This window comes from Lissotriton vulgaris, chromosome 10 (genome assembly GCF_964263255.1).
Source record: "Lissotriton vulgaris chromosome 10, aLisVul1.2, whole genome shotgun sequence".
Lineage (NCBI taxonomy): Eukaryota > Metazoa > Chordata > Amphibia > Caudata > Salamandridae > Lissotriton > Lissotriton vulgaris.
In genome coordinates, this window is record NC_141698.1 from 611,480,098 (window position 1) to 611,501,580 (window position 21,483).

The 21,483-nt window shown below is 46.1% G+C and overlaps 1 protein-coding gene across 1 annotated transcript in view; it reads right to left on the bottom strand.

Annotated features, from left to right (window-relative positions):
• Positions 1 to 21,483, bottom strand: part of WDR48 (WD repeat domain 48) — a 535,194-nt gene that overhangs the window by 173,063 nt on the left and 340,648 nt on the right. The window contains exon 14 of the mRNA XM_086941452.1: positions 14,493 to 14,588. Within this exon, the coding sequence (XP_086797578.1) occupies positions 14,493 to 14,588 (96 nt within the window). The remainder of the gene's footprint in view (positions 1 to 14,492; positions 14,589 to 21,483) is intronic.

The window sequence follows — 21,483 nt, forward strand, 5'->3', positions numbered from 1 at the left end:
GGTGCAACCTTCGTCGACGGTGCTACCTTAGTCGACGGTGCTACCTTAGTCGACGGATCAATCCTCGTCGACGGCGTTACCTTCGTAGACTGTGTGGAGCCCGTCGACGATTTCTTTTTAGTCAGCGGTAAAGCCTTCAGAGGAGTCGACGACGAGGCGTCAACGACGGACATCGATGGTACAGGCTTCACAGAGACAAATACCATAATTGGAGACGACGTCGACGATGACAGTCATACGAGGTTTAGGTGAGGAAAAAGTTACCGTCGATGTCACTGTAGTCGCCGCTCTCGTCGACGAGGAGGTTGAAGTAGACATCGCTGTTAGAGGAGATGAGGTCTGTGGTAACTTCCTCTCAGATGACAGAGGAATCTTGATGGTGATTCCCTTTTTAGGGTCAGAAGTGCTCTCCATGCCTTTGCTTGAGGGGACAGCCTTGGATGTTGAAGGGTTATCCAGTCCCTTCGTAGGTTGTTGTTTTTTAGTCATCTTTGCCTTAGGTGATGACATTCTTTCAGGCGCAGGCCTCTTCCTAGAGGCTGCAGTTGAACCAGAGGCAATGCTGCCCACCTCAGAAGCAGGATTAGAAGAATCCTTTAGCCTTTTCAACCACAAAAGTAAACGACCCTCTCTATCCCTGAGAGTCTTTTGAGGCATGGTCCTGCAGATCTTACAGTCAGAGGCCTGATGATCTGGGTATAGGCAATAGATACACTTTTTGTGTGGATCTTTCTCAAAAAGCCGAAGCTTACCACAACAATCACATGCTCTGAAGAGAGACTTCTTAGAAGACATCCTGGAAAGTAGTTCAAATTGAAGTTAAAGTTGAGAAAACTGAGCAGAGCTCAGGGAGACTCCCTTTCACACGACGTGCGGTAGAAAATCTGAGAGCCTGAGCCTCTGGGGAGAAGGTTCTGGTGGGTGCTGGCGCCTGATTGGCTGAACTTTGGACTATACATAATGACTAGGATAGTCACGAGGGTGGAAGTTTTTTCTATGGTAGCTTGGGCTACTTTACTTCCTGGGAATTAGTGTTTTTTCCAATGTAATTATGGCATATTACTGCTTTTTTATGTACCGTGGGACTCCCACTCCGACGACTGGGAATGATTCAGGCATGTGAATCTATGAAAGACACCCCTAATACTGGAGAACTTCTCTTCAGCGTTCAATATGGGTAATCTTGCTGTCAAATATTCAATCATAAAATGATTTGGAGACCAGCGTATATGGAGACCGGAATCAAATAAATACGCTAATGAACAAGTTACTTACCCCCGGTAACGCATTATCTGGTAAAGACATAGTCTAGCCGCAGATTCCTTAACTTTTGAATTCTCCCCAGGCGTCAGACTGGTTCCGGAAATTTTTCAGCAGTACATCTGCGTGCTGTGGGATGGCATCCTACGACTGCGTGATGACGTAGACGTCATGGTTGTGACATCAGTTTCTTCTTTTCCACTCTGGAAAGCGGATCCAGAAAAGAGGCTCCTCAAGCAATTTTTTCTGGCCTACTTAGACAGTTTTTGTCAGCTGGGAACAGTGGGTTGTTATCTCATGTCAGGATTTAAGCCTTGTGGGTCTTGTGCACGACAGATGCCGGCTTCAGACCTGCATTCTGTTGGTATGTGGTGTTTGGGAGAACACCAGGTCTCCGAAGATTGCTGCTCCTGCCAGAATATGAAGCCGAAGGTGCTCAAGGAGCGCTGTATGAAACTAAGCGCGCCTGTCGCGGTTCTCAGAACTTAACGGCCTTGGTCTTGTTCCCATTAGGTGGTCCGTTCATGGGGCTGTTCCAGGAGCTGGAGCCGATCACAGGGCCGTCGCTTTTCAATGTCCCAAAGTAAGCGCAGGAGCTTGAAGTCGCGGCACCCTCCTACTTCGCCGTGTAGAGACTGTCTCCCATGGCTCCTCCCACTCACCGGTTGAGGTCATACAAGACTCCGCACAGCGCCTCCCCGACTTTCCGGGACCCTGGACATCGATGGCCCAGATGAGAGAGTACTATAGCTCTCTCTACAGCTCATCTTTGGACCCCCACCTTCGCCTAGAGCTCCATCGGGCCACAAAGAGAAGAGTGGGTCCACACCGGTGGGTTTGCACTCTATCAGATGCCATTCATGTTGATATATGTCTTAGGTAAAAATGTTGTCTAACTGCCTACTCCTGATCAGGATCTCTATCTTCTTGCCCAGCGATAGCACACACTTTAACCCTTGTTACTAATGTGATGCGTGCTTTTACATTCAATTTAGTTTTTCTCCATATTTCCTATAGTCTATCCTCCATGTGGGACACTCCGTTATTTGCAGTGTGAACTTTAGATTCACACAAACACTCCATGCATGTCTTTGTCTCACACTTTTGTATGCCTGCCATGGGTACTCCTGCCCTGGATCCTTTCTTCACACCATTCAGGCTTGTATTTCTATGCCCAATCCACTGAACCTTGACACTGCCATACAGTGTTATTTTCCTGCAAATTGATATTTCTGTTTGCCCATAACTTCTCCAAAAGCGGACTGTTGCAGTTAATCATTAAAATAGTCCTCCTTAATTGCAGTGAACTTATAAGTGAATAGGAAAACATTCAAAGCTGCTACATAACTTTCCCACCATCATCTGTCCTCTCAAAATTCTAAGATGGCGTTTTTCTCTGGTATGGTAAAAGTTGGTGCAGACTACACCCAAACAGTAACAAAATGATGTACCTTTCCTGTCTTTCAGAATCTTGTCTTTCGCAAACAGCTGTTAGCATATATATTCTGAGCATTTCTATTGCTCATAGGGAATTAAAGGCTCCTCCAACAGTTCCCAGAAATGTTTTACTGCCCCTAGATTCTCCATCTTTAAATATTAATGCATGGTATGAGGCAGGTCAACTGTTCCTATACATCAGTTCATCATAGTTCTCTTACAAGGCTCTATAGTAAGCTACTCTCCACTGCATAATGTCTTCAAACACCAATTCTCACAAAGAGCACTTATAACCAGCTTCCAAAATGTCCCTGCTACATTCAAGACAACTTGAAGGGAAAGAAGAACTCATACAACACAGGGATTGTCCAGTAAAGTAACCTTCAGTGGAGCCACTACATTTCCAAATAGTTCAAAACTTTCCTTCTTGTATAGGTATCCTATGGGATGGTTTCTATCTGCCCTATACCATGAATGAATATTCAAAGAGGGAGAATTATAATTTGCCTTGTATGCTTTCTGGACAGTTAAGCTAATGTCTCCTCTGTTGACAAGCTCAGTTCTCTTATGAATCCACTGAAAAGATGTCTGTGCATATCCTGAAGGCCATCTGAACTGTCTGATGCATGATGTATGTTGCGACAGTACGCTATTTTTGAATCTGGAATCATATGGGCCAAGTGCAGCTTCCTTGGGGACCGGTGACATTCAAGCAGTATTTTTAAACCGCCGAATTTAAGTCTAACTTCATGCAGATCTGGATCATGAACCATAAAAAATTCAGACAATTGTTCAGAAACACCACAATGGGAGTTGAGAAAAGGGAGACTATAATAGTATTGTAGAGACCAATACCTATTTCCCTAACCTGTCCCCTAATTTTAATAAATTACCTGACTGGTGTGCTAAACAGTATAATCATGTGTGGTAGGTGAAGTCCTACACACACTGTGGTCATATGTATTTTGGTTGGTTTGAGCATCGAAGAAAGAAGGGGCACATGAAGTCACAAGGACTGATAAGTGGAATCGACTGACTTATGATTAAATAATCACATCCCATCTGTCTGATTTGCATGCAAATCAATCCATGATAGTTGCAGGAGATTTGAACTGTAAATTGGAACTTTTGTCTTCTGTTCAAGAAGACCTTCGTATTGAGGAGATCCCGGGGCTCACACTAGCACCTGTGAAATGATGGTCTGCTGCAATAATGCAGCCAAATGAATTTACCTTCAGTCTTCATCTTCGGGCCTGTAATGGGGGAACCAAATCAGATATAGAAGGGAAAGATGCATTGAACTATTTTCATTGATCCAGCATGATAGATTATATTATTTTGGATATCAGGCTATGGTCAGCTCTAGATGATATGGTGGTAATCCTGAGGAAGGATAGTGACCACAATGCTTTGAGCCTCACACTGGCTGAGTTGGGCGATTCTCTCCCCAAAAGCCCTAATGCAATCTTGGAACAAAGATTGGTACCAGCCAATAATTGGCATATACTCAAGTGGAATGTGGAGGTGGAGTCAGAGCAGGGGTGGAAGTAGTGGCAGGTGACATAGTGCCTAGTAAGCTCCCGGACTTCAGGGAGACCGAAAGTGTTTTATGTAATTTAATGTTTGCATTCCTCAGGACACTTTTCACCAAAAAATCACATGGTGTAAAAATGAGAAATAAGGAGGACTCCTGGTATAGCAAGCCCTGTAGGGAAGCTAAGTGTGCCCTGTTAGAATCTATCAGGTTAGAGCACAGACTTGAAGTACGAGCATGGGCCTTAGTGCTGAATGCTGCCAAAAGTAGAAATAACTGCACCTTCGGGCGAGTGGCAGTGGGTGGCGATCTAGGAATTCCTTCTGCACTTGGGAAAAACATACTGGCTAATGATTGGGTTAAACACTTCACCGAGCAGTATGCTGGAGATACAACTCAATCAATGCCCAAGCAGTGTCCTAGAGAAAAGGGCTTAAACCCAGTTATTGATGCGGTTTTACGTCAAACCACAGCCAATGGTGATGAGTACTTGTGGGCCAGTGATAGTTCCTTTCGTTTGGTCACCTGTGATTCTGACATGGCACTGCAGCTGGTACACTCTAACTGCCCTCAAAACTTTAAGGCAGTTGACATGATTACACCCAATAAAGCTCTGGGTCTGGGTAAAGCCCCTGGGGACTTGTTCAAGATTTTAAAGGATATTTGGTGCCCTATTTTGTTTTATTTTTTAACACCTTATTGGCTTGTGCTCCACTTCCGCCACCCTGGGCAGGGGGAGAGATAACCCCCATTTAAAAAAATGTTTTGTATACTGTCTCCAGGCAACTACAGGACAATCAGCCTCATTGTCAGTGTTGAAAAACTGTTAAGCCACATTATCCTGGATAGGCTGACCGAAAGGATGGTAGGCATTGATGTTTTGTTCCAACACAAGCAGGCTTTAGAGAAGGTGTAGGTACCGTAAACTAGGTTCTGCGCGTCCAATTGTTAAATTGGAGGTATGTTTTGCTGAGTGGAGGTTGTCTCTATGTAATTTTTGTTAACCTCCAATCAGCATTTGATTTAGTAACCAGAGAAACCCTCTGGAGGGTTTTGGCGGAGTTGGGTGTCCCTGCCTATCTTCTTAATATTATGATCAGGCTACACTCAAACAATTACACGCAGGTTAGGTGTGGCCCCTCGGGTGAGCTAATGGACCCCATCCCCTGTAAATTGGGGAGTGAGGCAGAGGTGTGCGCTGGCCCCAACCCTCACCCTACTTTACATTAATGTACACTAGTGTCTTATCTAGAAAGTTGTGAGGGTTATGTCCCTTTTGGCTTGCCATAGAGGGCCAGCCCTGTTTGTGGATGACACCCTCTTGCTCTCCAGATCACCGATGGGTGCTTAAAAGCTCCGGCCCCGCTTTGGGGTCTTTTGCAAACAGCGTGGGCTGGAGATTAATTTAATTTAAAACCAAATATGAAAACAAGTTACTTCAGTTATCCAGTATTGGCATCTTTCATAGATTCACATGCTTGAATCATACCAGACTTCGAGGTAGGAGTGTCGCGGTAAAAATGATAATAGTAGTAATTCATATCATTATAGTCACTAATGCATTAACCAGTCACTGCAATAGTCTATCCATTTCTTTTTGTAAAAAGAACCAAAGTTAAGCCACAGCCAATCAGACATCAGTCCAGTCACTGCAATAGTCTATCCATTTCTTTTTGTAAAAAGAACCAAAGTTAAGCCACAGCCAATCAGACATCAGTCCAGTCACTGCAATAGTCTATCCATTTCTTTTTGTAAAAAGAACCAAAGTTAAGCCACAGCCAATCAGACATCAGTACCCTCTAGAACACTCCAGAGAGGCAAGTCCCTCAGATTTTCTAGCGTGAGTAAATGTATAATAATAAGCTCACATAGTAATAATGTGTCAACAGAATATCACTGAATTAAAATGTATTAATTTAGCACCTCCAAAACAGAGGCTTTCCTTATTGGAAAAGATTATGCAAGACTGCTGGTCCTACTGCCACTTCCGCATCTGTAGCCAGATCCAAGTAGAATTGCTGAGTAAATGTATGTACATTTTTCCATGTTGCAGCGTGACAGATGTTATCCAATGGCACTACAGCAGAGTGCCGCTGAGGATGATACTGCTCTCGTTGAGTGCGCTTTAGGTTTGAGTGTAAGTGGCCTGCCTGCTTCTGAGTGGCAGAATTAAACAGAATCTGCGATCCACCTGGCAATCGCTGCTTTAGACCCTGCAGTAACTGGCTTTTGCGAACCATAGGAAACTAACATCTTTTCAGATTTTCGGATGCTTTTAGTATGTGATAGATAACACTTGAGACATCTCTTTATATCAAATCTATGAAGAGCTCTTTTCAGCAGGGGAAGAAGGATTTGGAAAGAAGGTTCTCAGAATAACCCGCTCATTCAAGCAGAAATTAGAAGGCACCTTAGGAACAAATACTGGATTTTTTCTAAGTAGAACGTAGTCATTTGTAGAGAGAAGGTAAGGTTCTTTACCCGTGAAAGCTTGAATTTCCCCGACTCCCCTGGCTGAAGTAAGAGCAAACAATAGTGCAACTTTCCAGGAAATATTTTTGAGCTCAGCCCTGTGTATAGGCTCAAAGTTTTATTTTCCTAAGTTGAAGAACCAAATTAAGTCTCCATTCCAGAGGAAGAGCTCTAATAGTAGGGTACACTTTGAAAAGTCCTTTCATGAACTGTTTTACCAGAGATAAGCCTCCTGAGGAACATCTGTAAGTAGAGATAGAAGTGAACATAAGACCAGATTTTGCCAATGAGATAAGATAAGGCAACATTTTTTCTGGAGAAGATTCAAACGGGGGCACTTTGTTCTGAAGACACCATGAAAAGAAAGTTTTTCATTTAAGACTACGTTTTAAGAGCACAGAGTGATATAGCTCAGAGTTCAGTAGCCACGCATGCAACTGTAGTGACGCTGAATGTGGGAGGAGAAACTGACCCTTGTTCATAATGGTGATGATAATTAAGGCAATAAGGTTTGCATTCTAAGAGCAGGAGAAGCTCTGTGAACCAATGTTGGCGTGGCCAACGCGGAGCAATGACGACCAGACAACATGGTTCCCTTTTCATTTTTAGCTCTAGCCTCTCAATGCGCATGCGCATTGAGCAGAGCGAAACTATAGGGCTTTAAACAGACTTTACCCAACTGGCGATTTGGTGCTGTGCCTGTGCGCTTTTAGGTCAATGCGCACGCGCATTGACCTAAAATGCGCGTGCACATCATCAAATCGCCATCTGTTCCCTCAGCTGCACTCCTCCCACACCTTTTAAATGAAGCTTAGCTTCACTTCAAAGGCCCCTGCTGCTTCACACCCTCATCGCCGCTCCGCCCCCGCCCCTGCCTGCCGTGTCGCATTTCTCTTCCTCTCTCCCCACAGCAATGCCCTCAGTCTTGGTTTTTTGTGCATTTTCTAGTACAAGGATTATAAATTACATGTCCTACTGTGCCACACTTATTTTCACTGGCGGCATATTTTAGACACTCCCACTTACCAGTTTGTGTCCAGTATATAGGCATGTAAGTAATACCTTGAACTCTTACAATGCCTTTTCGCAATGCATTGTTCGAGAGGTTTCAGTAGGGTAGCAAGTGTGCGTCAGAGCTTTAAATTCATCGTAGCAGGACAATTAAAAAAAATTGTTAGGAAAAATACAACGAGCACGCGTTGCAGGAGGTACATTAAATTAATCAAACCCGAGCACAGCTAGAACCACGGTACTTTGATAGATTTGATAAGCTCTCTAGACGGTTTCTAATGCTGCCAGTAGGTAGCAGAGGTTCGTAAGATTAGACACTAGAAGAGGCCGGGACGAACCTAACTTGTGTTATATGTTTTGAAGGAAATATAATTTCGAAAAACCCCGTCCAATGGACTGAATTCATTTTCGGCGTTGAAAAAGACGGCCTTTAAACCTGGGGGCCGGGATATCAAACGCACTTCTCTTCAATGGACTCGCTCATACAAAATGTATGTTAACTTATCACTTATCGTCCATCAACTTAAGCTATTTGTATGTTGATTACTAAGGGGCGCCTTAATCGGTAGGGGAGACGGGAGGGCTGCAAACACATACAGCAGAGAGAGGGGCCTCAAATCTGCAGGAGCGCACCCCCGGAAGCTTTGCTGCCATAACTTAGTCGAGCATTCATTGCACGCTCATTTCAGCAACGCTACCCTTGTGCTGGGCTGCGCTGCAATCAGAGTGGTTTACGGGGGGTTTCCAATGCTCCCCGCACCACTCACAAATAATTGTAATACTAACCAAATTATATAAATAACGCATTCTATTTAAAAATCAACGGATATCTTAAAAAAAGGACAAGGTATCTCGCTCTCTTCCCGCCTCCCTTTATACACATATGCCACCCCTTCACCCCTTGCCCCGGATCTATCCTCACCCACCCGCTGTCCTTCTCCATCCTCCGTCTGCCCCTGGGATTCCTCACCAGGATTCTGCCTATTCCACCACCACCTCTCCTTCAGCAGCGTTTCAGCGGCGTCCATTACCAGGGCAACAATCAGGTTGAAGGGCCGTGTGCACTGAGGTTGTGCCGACATGTAAGCTCGAGTAAGTACGACCCAGGCTTAAACTTATATTGAAAAACTTCAATAGCGAGTGTCTTCATATTTTTAAGTGTGTATATTTATTTTACATTTCATAATGTTTGATTCTATTCTTTTTTTAACTGCATAGCGTTTTTAATATTTGCGAACAGAAGTGTTTTGGTTGTTACTACGTTTGCAGAAGGCTATACTTTTGTCTTTAAAGATGGCTACTTCGCTGATGTCTGACTTAACTTTCTGCTTTATGCAAACGTGCCATTATGCATTGTGCATTTTTGTATTGCCATTGTGCAAGCGCATACAAATGTATTTTATTTTTATTTTATTCATCACACACCCTCACATCCTCTCACCCTCACAAACCCTCACCCTCACCCACCCTCACACCTCCTCACCCTCACACCCTCACTCACCCCCTCATCCTCACCCCCCTCACAACCCTCTCACCCTCACTCAGCCTCACACCCTCACCCTCACACACCCTCACCCTCACCCTCACACCCCCTCACACACACACACCCACTCACCCTCACACCACTCAGTGCTACAACACATATGTGTGTGTAGGTGCAAATGCAATGTTCTTGGATTTTCGTCACAATAAAATACACTGAACATAATCTTCACAAAATGTATTTACAAACGTTTAAGCTATTGCCATTATAAATTACAATAACTTTTTAGTATTCATTATTTACAAAATTAAAAGCCATTGTTATTTGTAATATCAATACATCTAAGCCACGTAAATACAACACACATTGCATTACAAATGCTATAGGTGTCACATTTGCGAAAGTTAAAACTATTGACATTGTAACTGACAAAGCTATTATTTTTGCTATTTTCAAAACCAACACATAAATTAAAAAAGTGTCATTTACAATACCAATCGCTCAAACTTTCCTAATGCGAGACCTATTGCATTTCCAATGCTTGTTATCAGAAGCTTTGGTATTAATGGGTAAGGGGGGGAAGGCGGCAAAGAATAGGTACTTCTGGGGGCGAAGAGATCCAAGTTAGGCTTTCCAAATGTCTGGGAGATTAAATCGAGAACAGTCTGATCTAGTTCCCATTCGTGGCAAGAATAGGAAGTCCTGCTTAGAGTAACTGCCAGACTGTTCACTCCTGGAAGATGTTCCGCCCTGACTTTTTCGGCGAGAAGCACGCTACTCCGGAACCCAATAAGGATTAGTGTTGAATTAGTATAGTGAAATTGGAAAGTAGTTTGAGTGGTGGATAGGTTAGTCAGTTATTTGGATTCAGAAGGATAGCAGAGGGATAGAAGAGGGAAAAAGGTTTGCATTTATATAGCGCTTGTTACCCCTGAAGGGGTGTTGAAGTGCTTTTTTTGTCGAGTAGCACCCTACTCAGGAACCCATAAATGATTAGTGATGAATTAGTATAGTGAAATATGAGAGCAGGTACCTCCTGGTTTGTTGCGGTAATGCATGCATGTTTTATTGTCTGTTCTTATAAGGACCGAAGCACCCCGTATTCTTGGAAGGAATGGCTCCTAGCTCCAGGAAATGTATGTGCATCTTTGAGAGTGCCTTGGACCACTTGCCCCTTATCCGGAGATCTTAAAGGTGAGCCCCCCAGCCTTGTAGAGAAGCATCAGTAGTGAGGATGAACTCTGGTATCAGAGAACGGAAAGTTAACCCTGTCGTGAGATTCATGGAGGACTGCCACTAGAGAAGTGCTGTTTTCATGACTGGAGTTATCTGTACTAAGTCGAACAATCTGGTTACCTGGAGCCATTGAATGTCTAGCGCCTCCTTTCACGGTCTCATTCTATGATGAGCATACGGTACCATTAGAATTGCTGGGGACATCATGCCGAGAAGATTTTATCAGTCTCACAAAAGCTAACTTTATTTGTGTTAGCTTTGCTACTAGAGAAATAAGATGCGCTTGCCTTTCTGCAGATAAGAATGCCTTGTCTTGGACAGTGTTCAGGATTGCTCAGAGAAAGGCCGTTTTTAGACTGTTGCAGAAGTGATTTCTGATAATTGAGAGTTAGCCCCAGGAAATTGCAAGCAGATTGAAATTGCCTTGGAGGCCTGCTGAAAACACAGTGCTTTCACCAGCCTGTCGTCGAGGTACGTAAACAGTTTTAGACCTTGAAGCCTGAGATGAACAGCAACTGGAGCCAGACAACTGGTAAACACCTTTGGGGCGGAGCAAAAGGGAGGGCTCTGAACTGAAAGTGAGCACCTGCCACAGTAAAAGAGAGATATGTTCAATGTTTGGGATGAATAGGGATATGAAAATATGCATCCTGCAAATCTAGAGTGGTCATAAAATCTGAATGATTGCAGAAAAAATCTTTCCGCATGGTCACCCTGCAGGAGATTCTTACGCTTCTCACATATTTTAGTTTTCTGAGATCCAGAATTGGCCTCCATTTTCCTGACTTCTTTTTTAAAAATAGCGGGAATAAACGCCTTTTCCCATTTGAAAACGAGGAACTTTTTCTATACCCCCTTTCTGTAGCAAAACCGTGGCTTCCTTTCTGAGCAAATTGAGATGAGGTGGAATCCTTTTTAGAGGTGGATGAGGCGGAGGGAATTTTATGAATTCTAGAGTATGGCCATACTTTACGATTTTCAGGACCCATTTGTCCATCGACAAAGCCAGTGCTGATGATGTAATGGTTGTCGTTGACAGTGAAAAATCTTTCGTTGGAGCTTCAGTCTCCGATGAAAGCGCCGACGATGAATGCTGAGAGACCAAGTCCAACAGAGGTTTCGTCATAGAAGATGCTTTTTTCGACGACAAATAGGTCTTGACAGTCTCTGAATGAATCTTAAATTGTTTAGAGGCAGATTTCTCCTCTGAAGGGAATGGAAGCTTCCCTTTTTTTACAGGCAGTACGCTCAGACTCATGATGGGTCTTTTATGAAGCTTTCTTATGACCCTCAGGGGGTTCCAGAGACCTCTCCTTCTTCTTAGAAAACTGGACTGTCACCTGTGAACACTGCCTTCCTCATCAGATAGCACAGAGGTTTTTGATATTAGCTTTTCCGCCAGATATGAAGTCTGCCTTCCCTGTCCTTAAGAGTCTTAGCAGAAAAGGTTCTGCAAATCCTACAGTACTTTACTTTGTGGAGAGGGTACAGACAAATACAATCCTTGTGGGGATTTTAAAAATGCAGTCTTTCCTTCCCACATGACCCACTAGGCCTGAAGAGACCTTTATGTTTTAGAAGAATCAGACATCATGTATTTACAGTAATCCAAAGTGAAGGAAAAAAACTGAGCATAGCTTAGGGAGACTCCCCGTCACAACGACGTGCGGTAGAAAATATGAAGGACTTGCCTCTCTGTGGAGTGTTCTAGAGGGTGCTGATGTCTGTTTGGCTGTGGCTTAACTTTGGTTCTTTTTACTAAAAGATATGGGTAGGCTATTGCAGGGACCGTGCAATGTATAAGTGACTATAATGATATGAAGTACTATTATGGTTACCTTGAGACCCCCACCTCAACGGCGGGGATGATTCAAACATAGGAATCTATGAAAGATCCAATACTGGATAAATGGTATTTAACCCTTGCTCAACATCCTCTCAAACTACTGCCCTTAATGGGGAATTCCGGGAATAGGTTGGTGTGATTGACTACCAGGGGATGACCCTCTCTGATCGACCAGACTGGCTACTGCACATCCAAAAGGGCAAGATCAAGTTTGAACAATACTGTGGAGTTATTTTGAGGGCTGAACATATATCTACATATCACCCAATTACTTCAGCCATTGAGGTATCTAGGTGCTAGGCAATGGGCCCTCCTTATATGGAGCTGAACTATGTGGTACTGCAGATGTTGAGTTTTTGAGCAAGTAGAAAAATCGGCACATGAGAAGCCTAAATCTTCCAGCAAACACTCCATTGCGGCCAGAATATGGGTTAAGACTTATTAATGATATGGTAGCCTTCAAACCATTGTATTGGAAGATAATATGGACAATCCTGGAACTCTCCATTATCTGTAAGGCTCTAGAGGAGGTTATGGGAATGTCGGGACTAGTAAGATCCCTTCTCTAAAGGTAGTCGGGGATCGCCTAAGAAAGACTGGGCTGGGTAATCTTTGGTCGGCACCAACAGAAGCTGCATCAGTTTCGAAGCAGGGACTGAAAAATACCTTTTGGCAGCATGTTGACTTACACACTCTAAAGTTCAATCAAGGAGGGCTTCCTTACTGCTTACTTTGTAGAGTTTAAAGCGAGTATAATTTTGAGCCATTTTTGGATGAGACGGAGCCCCTCCAGGCTAAGACTTTGTTTATTCAATTTCACCTAGGGACGCTACCGACATGTGCTTTTACTGCCACATGGAAAAGTGGACACCATGTTCCTGTTAAAAGTTGTCCATTTTGTCCTGGAGAAATGGAAACTACTGAACATCTTATTTAATTTTGCCTAGTCTACCATGATTATAGGAGGAAGTGGATACGCCCACTCTGTCGCAACCTGGGGGTGAGAGAATACAAGATTCATTCAGAATACTTGAAAGGGATTCTAGACAGTGTATTATTTACGCTGTTTCGAGAAATGTAATGTGCACTTGGAGGTTAAGACAGAGAGAAATGCTTACCTGAAGCCTGTTCTTTTACCTAAATGTATTTTAATGTTTGATCTATATATGTATATTTATTTTTATTCGTTTAACTAAGATTCTTTTGTAATGTATTCATGTATTTTAAACATGCTCTTTTATGGCCTCAGGCCAAAATAAAGATGTTCTGACTTTTACTTGATTAGATGAAACACAATTGTTTCTTTTCTTAGTGTTGATGGAAAAGGTAGTGAGTTTCGACATCTAATGTTTTACACTGGCTGCTGGCGGAAATAAAGCAAAGTACAGCCTAATCCTCTCCCCCATGCCCTGAACAGAACAAAACTTTCCTTCATGATAGCTAGGAAATTTTATATTCAACCTTAGTGAGTCCAAACAGTCAAATCTGTCAAATGCCTTCATCGCTTCCAATGAGAGAAACACTAAGGCTTTTTTCGTTTTTGCTTTTTAACCGCTTCCATGCGGCGCACATTTCCCTGTTGTGCGGGCGAATTGTACGCGGGCGCAAATCTCAGCTTGGCAATTTTGAAAAAACTGGTTGATAGATTGATCCAAACTAAGGCAAAATCTAACGTACTTGTACAATCAATATCACCATAAATATTTTATCATCATAATTGATTGTGGTAATTGGCCTGCACAAGCCACATAAAGTAGGGTTTTTATTTTGTTTTCAGTATTTGCCAGATATTTTATTTGATTATGGACTTTGGAATAGAACGTGAAAACAGGATAAAAATATACCTTTGACAGATGGTATGCCAACAGCCCTTAATTACTATCTCTGGATGATTGATATCAGTTGCAAGGAAAAGACTGTATGCTACCCAATCTTGAAATGTAAAAGAAATTGTGGACAACTGTTCAAGTCTTTCATTATTATAAATAACATTACAAAGAAAAGGAAACTACTGTACAAGGCTGAGAGATTAGAGTATACTCCTAAACAGGAACACTTGTTAAAAATAACGGACTATAATGCAGCACAGTAAGTCATTTGCAGCTTCTACTTTAATCTTACTCAAAATGTATGATCTTAAGAGCTTAAACAGCTCACACTGCTGTGGATTTCATCAAAGTCACATGTACAAAAGCATAAAGCAGCAAACTAACCATGGTTCACTTCAGAGTCTTCTTCATCCACTGGACTGATGTGCGTTCTTGGCCAATACTCCAAAAGAGCTTGTAGTAACAACCCTCCGAGGTTCACTAGAAGGACATCATTTAAGAGTTCAGAAATTTGCAAATACTCTATGTAATTATATTAGTAACTTGCAACAAAATCATACAAGATGACAAACAGGCCATTAACTTTGCTTTGTTATAGTGATTCAGGACACTGATATTTCATGGCATCTGTTCAGAAGCAGACATAAAAGGAAGCTTATTGCACTTCAATACCTAGAAAGATAATGGGTTGGAATACCATGATGTATGTTAAATATAGCAGAAGAGATAGATCTAGATTTTAAAACTCTATATGGACATTTACGGAAAGGTAAATATATACAACATGGTATTTAAAACATAACAGGGTTATAGAAACATTATCTTTAGGAACTTTCTTTGGTTACATAAACAATCCTACAGAATGAGAATACATGGCTAAAAGCTACAGAAGAGATCACTGCCAAATTGGCTCACCCTTATTTAGAATAACCAATGCCCATTTGTGCACAGATAAATGTACACATCTCATTCTCAAGCACCAAAATTCATCACCAACTTTATAGTAATTATGAATAGCAACCAAACATCGCTTTTGCCAACAATCGTTCAGCCATATCCAGACCGTACAAGTCGAATGTAGAGCTCTTATCTTGCTTTTAATAAACTGCAATGTACCTTTTTGCCAGAAGTAAGACAAACATGGTCTTATGCAAACAACACGTACTGCCTTATATCCATGGCTATCCTACAGCTGCACTTAGGGCTCGGGCCTAGCCTGTTCCAGAATGTCTGTACAAAAATCAAACAATAGAGCTGTCCATCCCATTAGACTGACATCCCCAAAGAAATTGGAGAAGACCTTCTAGAAGGCAGCTTGTGCAAAGTATGTCCTAAGTAAATACTTGAACTGGATAGGTAGAAACTGAGTAAAACCGACCTGCCATAGGACCCCTGCAGGAGGGCAACCAGAAAATAAACAGATCCTGACCAATCCGATGGGGACTCAGTACATCTCTCCAGTGCTAACCTGCTGCTCTTTTTTATGCACAGTTTGCCCTGCACAGGCAAAGAAAGAGGAACACTTTCTGGTAGCTTCCCAGGCTCGTCAAGGAGAGAGGACAACATTTTTGCACCGGCCCCATATCACCCACTTCATGGCCCAGCACTGTCCATCCCAATGCCCTAGCTCCTCTTCAGCCAGCCTCTCAAAGTTAAGCTTTGCACCACTCAGAGTTCCAATCTGCCCATCAATCATTGGCCTGGCCTCCTCGGCCTGCAGTGTGAGCTACAGCAAATTAAAACACTGCGGAAACAGAGCGATAGTAAAAGTAACAAGAACAAATGAAGACTTCTAAGCATATGTGAAATTTATGCACATGCATATATGGCAGCACAATTTAGGTCCGAGGATAGAGTTTGTTAAGCTAAACATAATGTATTGGACCCCTTTCCAATTTAAAAAATATTTATTAACCCTTTCGATGCTGATGACGAGCTGGGCTCGTCATGGTGCACGGTGGTCGTGTGCTGATGACGAGCCCAGCTCGTCATGAGCCCCACCCTCGGGGGAAGCGCTGGCGCTCCCCCCGAGGTTCTCTGATCCTCGTTGTTTTGCTCGGGGCGGCAGCGGAAGAGCTTCCGCTGCCGCCCCCGCCCCCCCCCCCGGGAATCCCTGATGACGTCAGCGCGCACAGCGCGCGCCGACATCATCAGGGATTCCCTGCGCTCGGGAAGCCATTTGCTTCCTGCGCGCCAAGGAGAAAGGTAAGTTTCTCGTGTCCGGCGGGGGTTTGGGGCCGCAAAGAGGCATCAGGGGAGAGGAAAGAGATTTTCCTTTCCCCTGAAGTCTCTTTGCAGGGCATTTCTGCCTCACGATCGCGCACAGCGTCGCGATCGTGCGGCGGAAATGCCCCCACTAGCACCAGGGATTGTAAATTTAGCGTTTCGGAAGCGACCCCTTGGGCAAGGGTCGCTTCCAGGTGGGCAGACATTTTCTCGACGATTTTCTGCCCCCCCTGGGGGCAAATCGGCCCGTTATTTCGGCCGTTTTGCCCCCAGGGGGGTCAGAAATAAACCACTGGCACCAGGGATTATTTGTTTTGGCAATGTTTGTTTTGGGAAGCGACCCCTTGGGTAAGGGTCGCTTCCTGGGGGCCATTATTTTGTCGTTTATTTTCTGTCCCCCCTGGGGGCAAATCGGCCCGTTTTTTTTGCCGTTTTGCCCCCGGGGGGGTCCGAAAATGCCCACTAGCACCAGGGATCGTGAAATTAGCTTTTAGGAAGCGACCCCTTGGGCAAGGGTCGCTTCCAGGTGGGCAGCCATTTTATTTTCGATTTTCTGCTGACCCTGGGGGCAAATCGGGCCGTTATTTCGGCCGTTTTGCCCCCCGGGGGGGGGGGCAGAAATAAACCACTGGCACCAGGGATTTTTTATTAGTGCATGTTTGTTTTGGGAAGCGACCCCTTGGGTAAGGGTCGCCTCCAGGGGGCCTTGATTTTGTTGTTTATTTTCTGTCCCCCCCCCCCCCCCCCCTTGGGGCAAATAGGGCCTTTTTTTGCCGTTTTGCCCCCCGGGGGGGGGGGGGGGGCAGAAAATGCCCACTAGCACCAGGGATCTTGAAATTAGCTTTTAGGAAGCGACCCCTTGGGCAAGGGTCGCTTCCAGGTGGGCTGTGATAATATTTTTGTTTTTCTGCCCCCCCTGGGGGGCAAATCAGCCCGTTTTTTTAGTTGCTTTGCCCCCAGGTGGGGGCAGAAATTCCCCACTGGCACCAGGGAACTGTTTTGAGGCAATGTATATGTTTTGGAGGCGACCCCTTGGGCAAGGGTCTCTTCCTGGTGGCAAGTAATTGTTTTTGAATTTCTGCCCCCCCTTGGGGCAAATCGGAGTGGTGTTTGCCTGGCGGTGTGTGTAGTGGTGCTTGGCTGGATGGTGTGCGTGGAGTGGTACTTGGCTGTATGTGCACGGAGTGCTGCTTGGCTGGCGGTGTGTGTGGAGTGGCGCTTGGCTGGATGGTGTGCGTGGAGTGGCGCTTGGCTGGATGGTGTGCGTGGAGTGGCGCTTGGCTGGATGGTGTGCGTGGAGTGGTGCTTGGCTTGCGGTGTGCGTGGAGTGGCGCTTGGCTTGCGGTGTGCGTGGAGTGGCGCTTGGCTTGCGGTGTGCGTGGAGTGGCGCTTGGCTGGCGGTGTGGCGCTTGGCTGGCGGTGTGGCGCTTGGCTGGCGGTGTGGTGCTTGGCTGGCGGTGTGGTGCTTGGCTGGCGGTGTGTGTGGAGTGGCGCATGGCTGGATGGTGTGCGTGGAGTAGTACTTGGCTGTCTGTGCACGGAGTGGTGCTTGGCTGGTGGTGTGTGTGGAGTGGACTTTGGCTGGATGGTGTGCGTGGAGTGGCGCTTGGCTGGATGGTGTGCGTGGAGTGGCGCTTGGCTGGATGGTGTGCGTGGAGTGGTGCTTGGCTTGCGGTGTGCGTGGAGTGGTGCTTGGCTTGCGGTGTGCGTGGAGTGGCGCTTGGCTTGCGGTGTGCGTGGAGTGGCGCTTGGCTTGCGGTGTGCGTGGAGTGGCGCTTGGCTTGCGGTGTGCGTGGAGTGGCGCTTGGCTTGCGGTGTGCGTGGAGTGGCGCTTGGCTGGCGGTGTGGCGCTTGGCTGGCGGTGTGGCGCTTGGCTGGCGGTGTGGTGCTTGGCTGGCGGTGTGGTGCTTGGCTGGCGGTGTGTGTGGAGTGGTGCATGGCTGGATGGTGTGCGTGGAGTAGTACTTGGCTGTCTGTGCACGGAGTGGTGCTTGGCTGGTGGTGTGTGTGTGGAGTGGCGCTTGGCTGGATGGTGTGCGTGGAGTGGTGCTTGGCTTGCGGTGTGCGTGGAGTGGCGCTTGGCTTGCGGTGTGCGTGGAGTGGCGCTTGGCTTGCGGTGTGCGTGGAGTGGTGCTTGGCTTGCGGTGTGCATGGAGTGGTGCTTGGCTTGCGGTGTGGTGCTTGGCTGGCGGTGTGTGTGGAGTGGCGCATGGCTGGATGGTGTGCGTGGAGTAGTACTTGGCTGTCTGTGCACGGAGTGGTGCTTGGCTGGATGGTGTGCGTGGAGTGGTGCTTGGCTTGCGGTGTGCGTGGAGTGGTGCTTGGCTTGCGGTGTGCGTGGAGTGGCGCTTGGCTTGCGGTGTGCGTGGAGTGGCGCTGTGCTTGCGGTGTGCGTGGAGTGGTGCTTGGCTTGCGGTGTGCATAGAGTGGCGCTTGGCTTGCGGTGTGCGTGGAGTGGCGCTTGGCTAGCGGTGTGGTGCTTGGCTGGCGGTGTGTGTGGAGTGGCGCATGGCTGGATGGTGTGCGTGGAGTAGTACTTGGCTGTCTGTGCACGGAGTGGTGCTTGGCTGGCAGTGTGTGTGGAGTGGCGCTTGGCTGGATGGTGTGCGTGGAGTGGTACTTGGCTGTCTGTGCATGGAGTGGTACTTGGCTGTCTGTGCATGGAGTGGTGTTTGGCTGGCGGTGTGTGTGGAGTGGCGCTTGGCTGGATGGTGTGCGTGGAGTGGTTCGTGGCTGTCTGTGCACGGAGTGCTGCTTGTCTGGCGGTGTGTGTGGAGTGGTGCTTGGCTGGCGGTGTGCGTGGAGTGGCGCTTGGCTTGCGGTGTGGTGCTTGGCTGGCGGTGTGTGTGGAGTGGCGCATGGCTGGATGGTGTGCGTGGAGTAGTACTTGGCTGTCTGTGCACGGAGTGGTGCTTGGCTGGTGGTGTGTGTGGAGTGGCGCTTGGCTGGATGGTGTGCGTGGAGTGGTGCTTGGCTTGCGGTGTGCGTGGAGTGGCGCTTGGCTTGCGGTGTGCGTGGAGTGGCGCTTGGCTTGCGGTGTGCGTGGAGTGGCGCTTGGCTTGCGGTGTGGTGCTTGGCTGGCGGTGTGTGTGGAGTGGCGCATGGCTGGATGGTGTGCGTGGAGTAGTACTTGGCTGTCTGTGCACGGAGTGGTGCTTGGCTGGATGGTGTGCGTGGAGTGGTGCTTGGCTTGCGGTGTGCGTGGAGTGGCGCTTGGCTTGCGGTGTGCGTGGAGTGGCGCTGTGTATTCCGGTGTGCGTGGAGTGGTGCTGGCTTGCGGTGTGCGTGGAGTGGTGTTTGGCTGGCAGTGTGCCTGGTCTGTCGCTTGGATGGTGGTGTGGGTGGACTGGCGCTCGGCTGGCGGTGTGTGAGTACCTACTTTCTGTTGGTCACTACACACACTGCTAGTTGAGTGACACTGTACTCAGTCCATCATTTTGTGTAGTTGCTGTGGCAGATATTTGGGTGTGTGAAAGTGATGGGCCCTTGAATGGCGCTGTCTGCTGGTGTGAGTGTTGTAATGTGATGGGTCTGCGGCTGGTGGTGTGAATGTTTTGTATGTGTCACACGTACGAAAGGTGTATGAATGTCCTTACTGCCCCCGTGTGATGGGGGTACTGGTAGGAGCAGAAGACCGACTGGCACCAAAGGGGTTAGGCAGTAAAATAAATTCAAAAAATTAACCAGTGTCTTGATGTTAAACCTCATCTAATCCCAATTGGTCTTTGCCCTATTTGATGGCCCCTCTGTGCAAATGTAAATTTGGGGGGCAAATTTGTGTGTGGTTTTTTCAATTGTTATATTGTTTGTGAAATGTGGTAGTAATTTTTTTATCTTCTCCATTTTTGCCTTGTTCCAGGCTTTTGCTGTTTGGATTGTTGTAGGTTGCGGGTCCGTTACTGTTGGTTTTGCAGCTTGTGTAGTTGCTTGTGCTTGGTAAGTGAATGTATTTTGTACTACTTTCCCTTGTTTTTTGTCTTTTTGAAAAAGGTTGTACTTATATCACTTTGTGTGGCTCTGTTTCTTTTTTTCTTCAGCATTAGTGTTTTATGTGCACTTTGATTTCTAATTTGTTTTTTTTCTTTTCTTTCTAGTGGGATATCATTTCTTTTTGCTGTGTCTCAGCAGAGTAGGTGCTGGTGAGTGTAGCTGTATTTGGTAAGAGTGAAATTGTTTTGGATTGTATTGATCTTTGTGTGAAAGCCTTACCTTGTTTACTTCTTACTTTGCACAGTGTAGGTTGTTGTTCACTTGTGTGTGCTGTCTTTCTTTGTAAGGATAATGGCTAGTCGCAGGATTACTGCTCAGCAGGTTCTTAGTTTGCTTTTTGAGTCTTCCTCTGACCATGGTTCAGAGACTGACTCTGATTCGGATTTGGAGGTTGGTGGAGAAGATTCAGGCAGTGAGTTTTCTCTTTGCCTGCATTCATCATCATCGGATGAAGAATCTTCTTCTAGTGCTGATGAAGTGTCTATGGTAGCGGAGGACATTGTTGCGCCGGTAGTGGACCAAGAGGCAGCTGTGCTACTTCCTAGGGCTGCAAGGTATCCTTTCTTTTTACGTCGGCATGAGGCAGGTGGGCTACAGCCTGCGCCCAAAAGGCTTCACATTGCTGTGGTGCGCCAAGCGGCATCTGGTGCTGTTAGGCCTCCTATTGTTGTAGAGCGGCAAGGTGCATCAGGGTCTGATTTGTTTTCCGGTGGTGTAGTGCAGCAAGAAGCTTCTCAGGCTGCTGGGCTTCCCGTTGGTGAAGTGCTGCAAGAGGCATCTGGGGCTGGTAGGCTTCCCATTGTTGTAAAGCAGCAAGATGCATCTGGACCTGCTTTGTTTCCCGGTGGTGTAGTGCAGCAAGAGTCTTCTGGGGATGCTATGTTTTCTGTTGGTGATGTGCAGCCAGAAGTATCTGTGGATGTTAGGCTTCCCGTATGTGTACAGCAACAAGTGGCTTCTGGTCTGCAGGCTGAGGTGGCTGCTCCCCCCGTTCATGGGGATGGCCTCTGGGTTCCCCCTGGCATGGTGCAGCCGGCATTGCCAGAGTTCACTGGTGTTCCTGGGTGTAGAGTGAATACTGAGAATTTTCAGCCAATAAATTTTTTTCAGTTGTTTATGGACGATGTGTTTTTGCAAAATATTGTTGACCAAACCAATT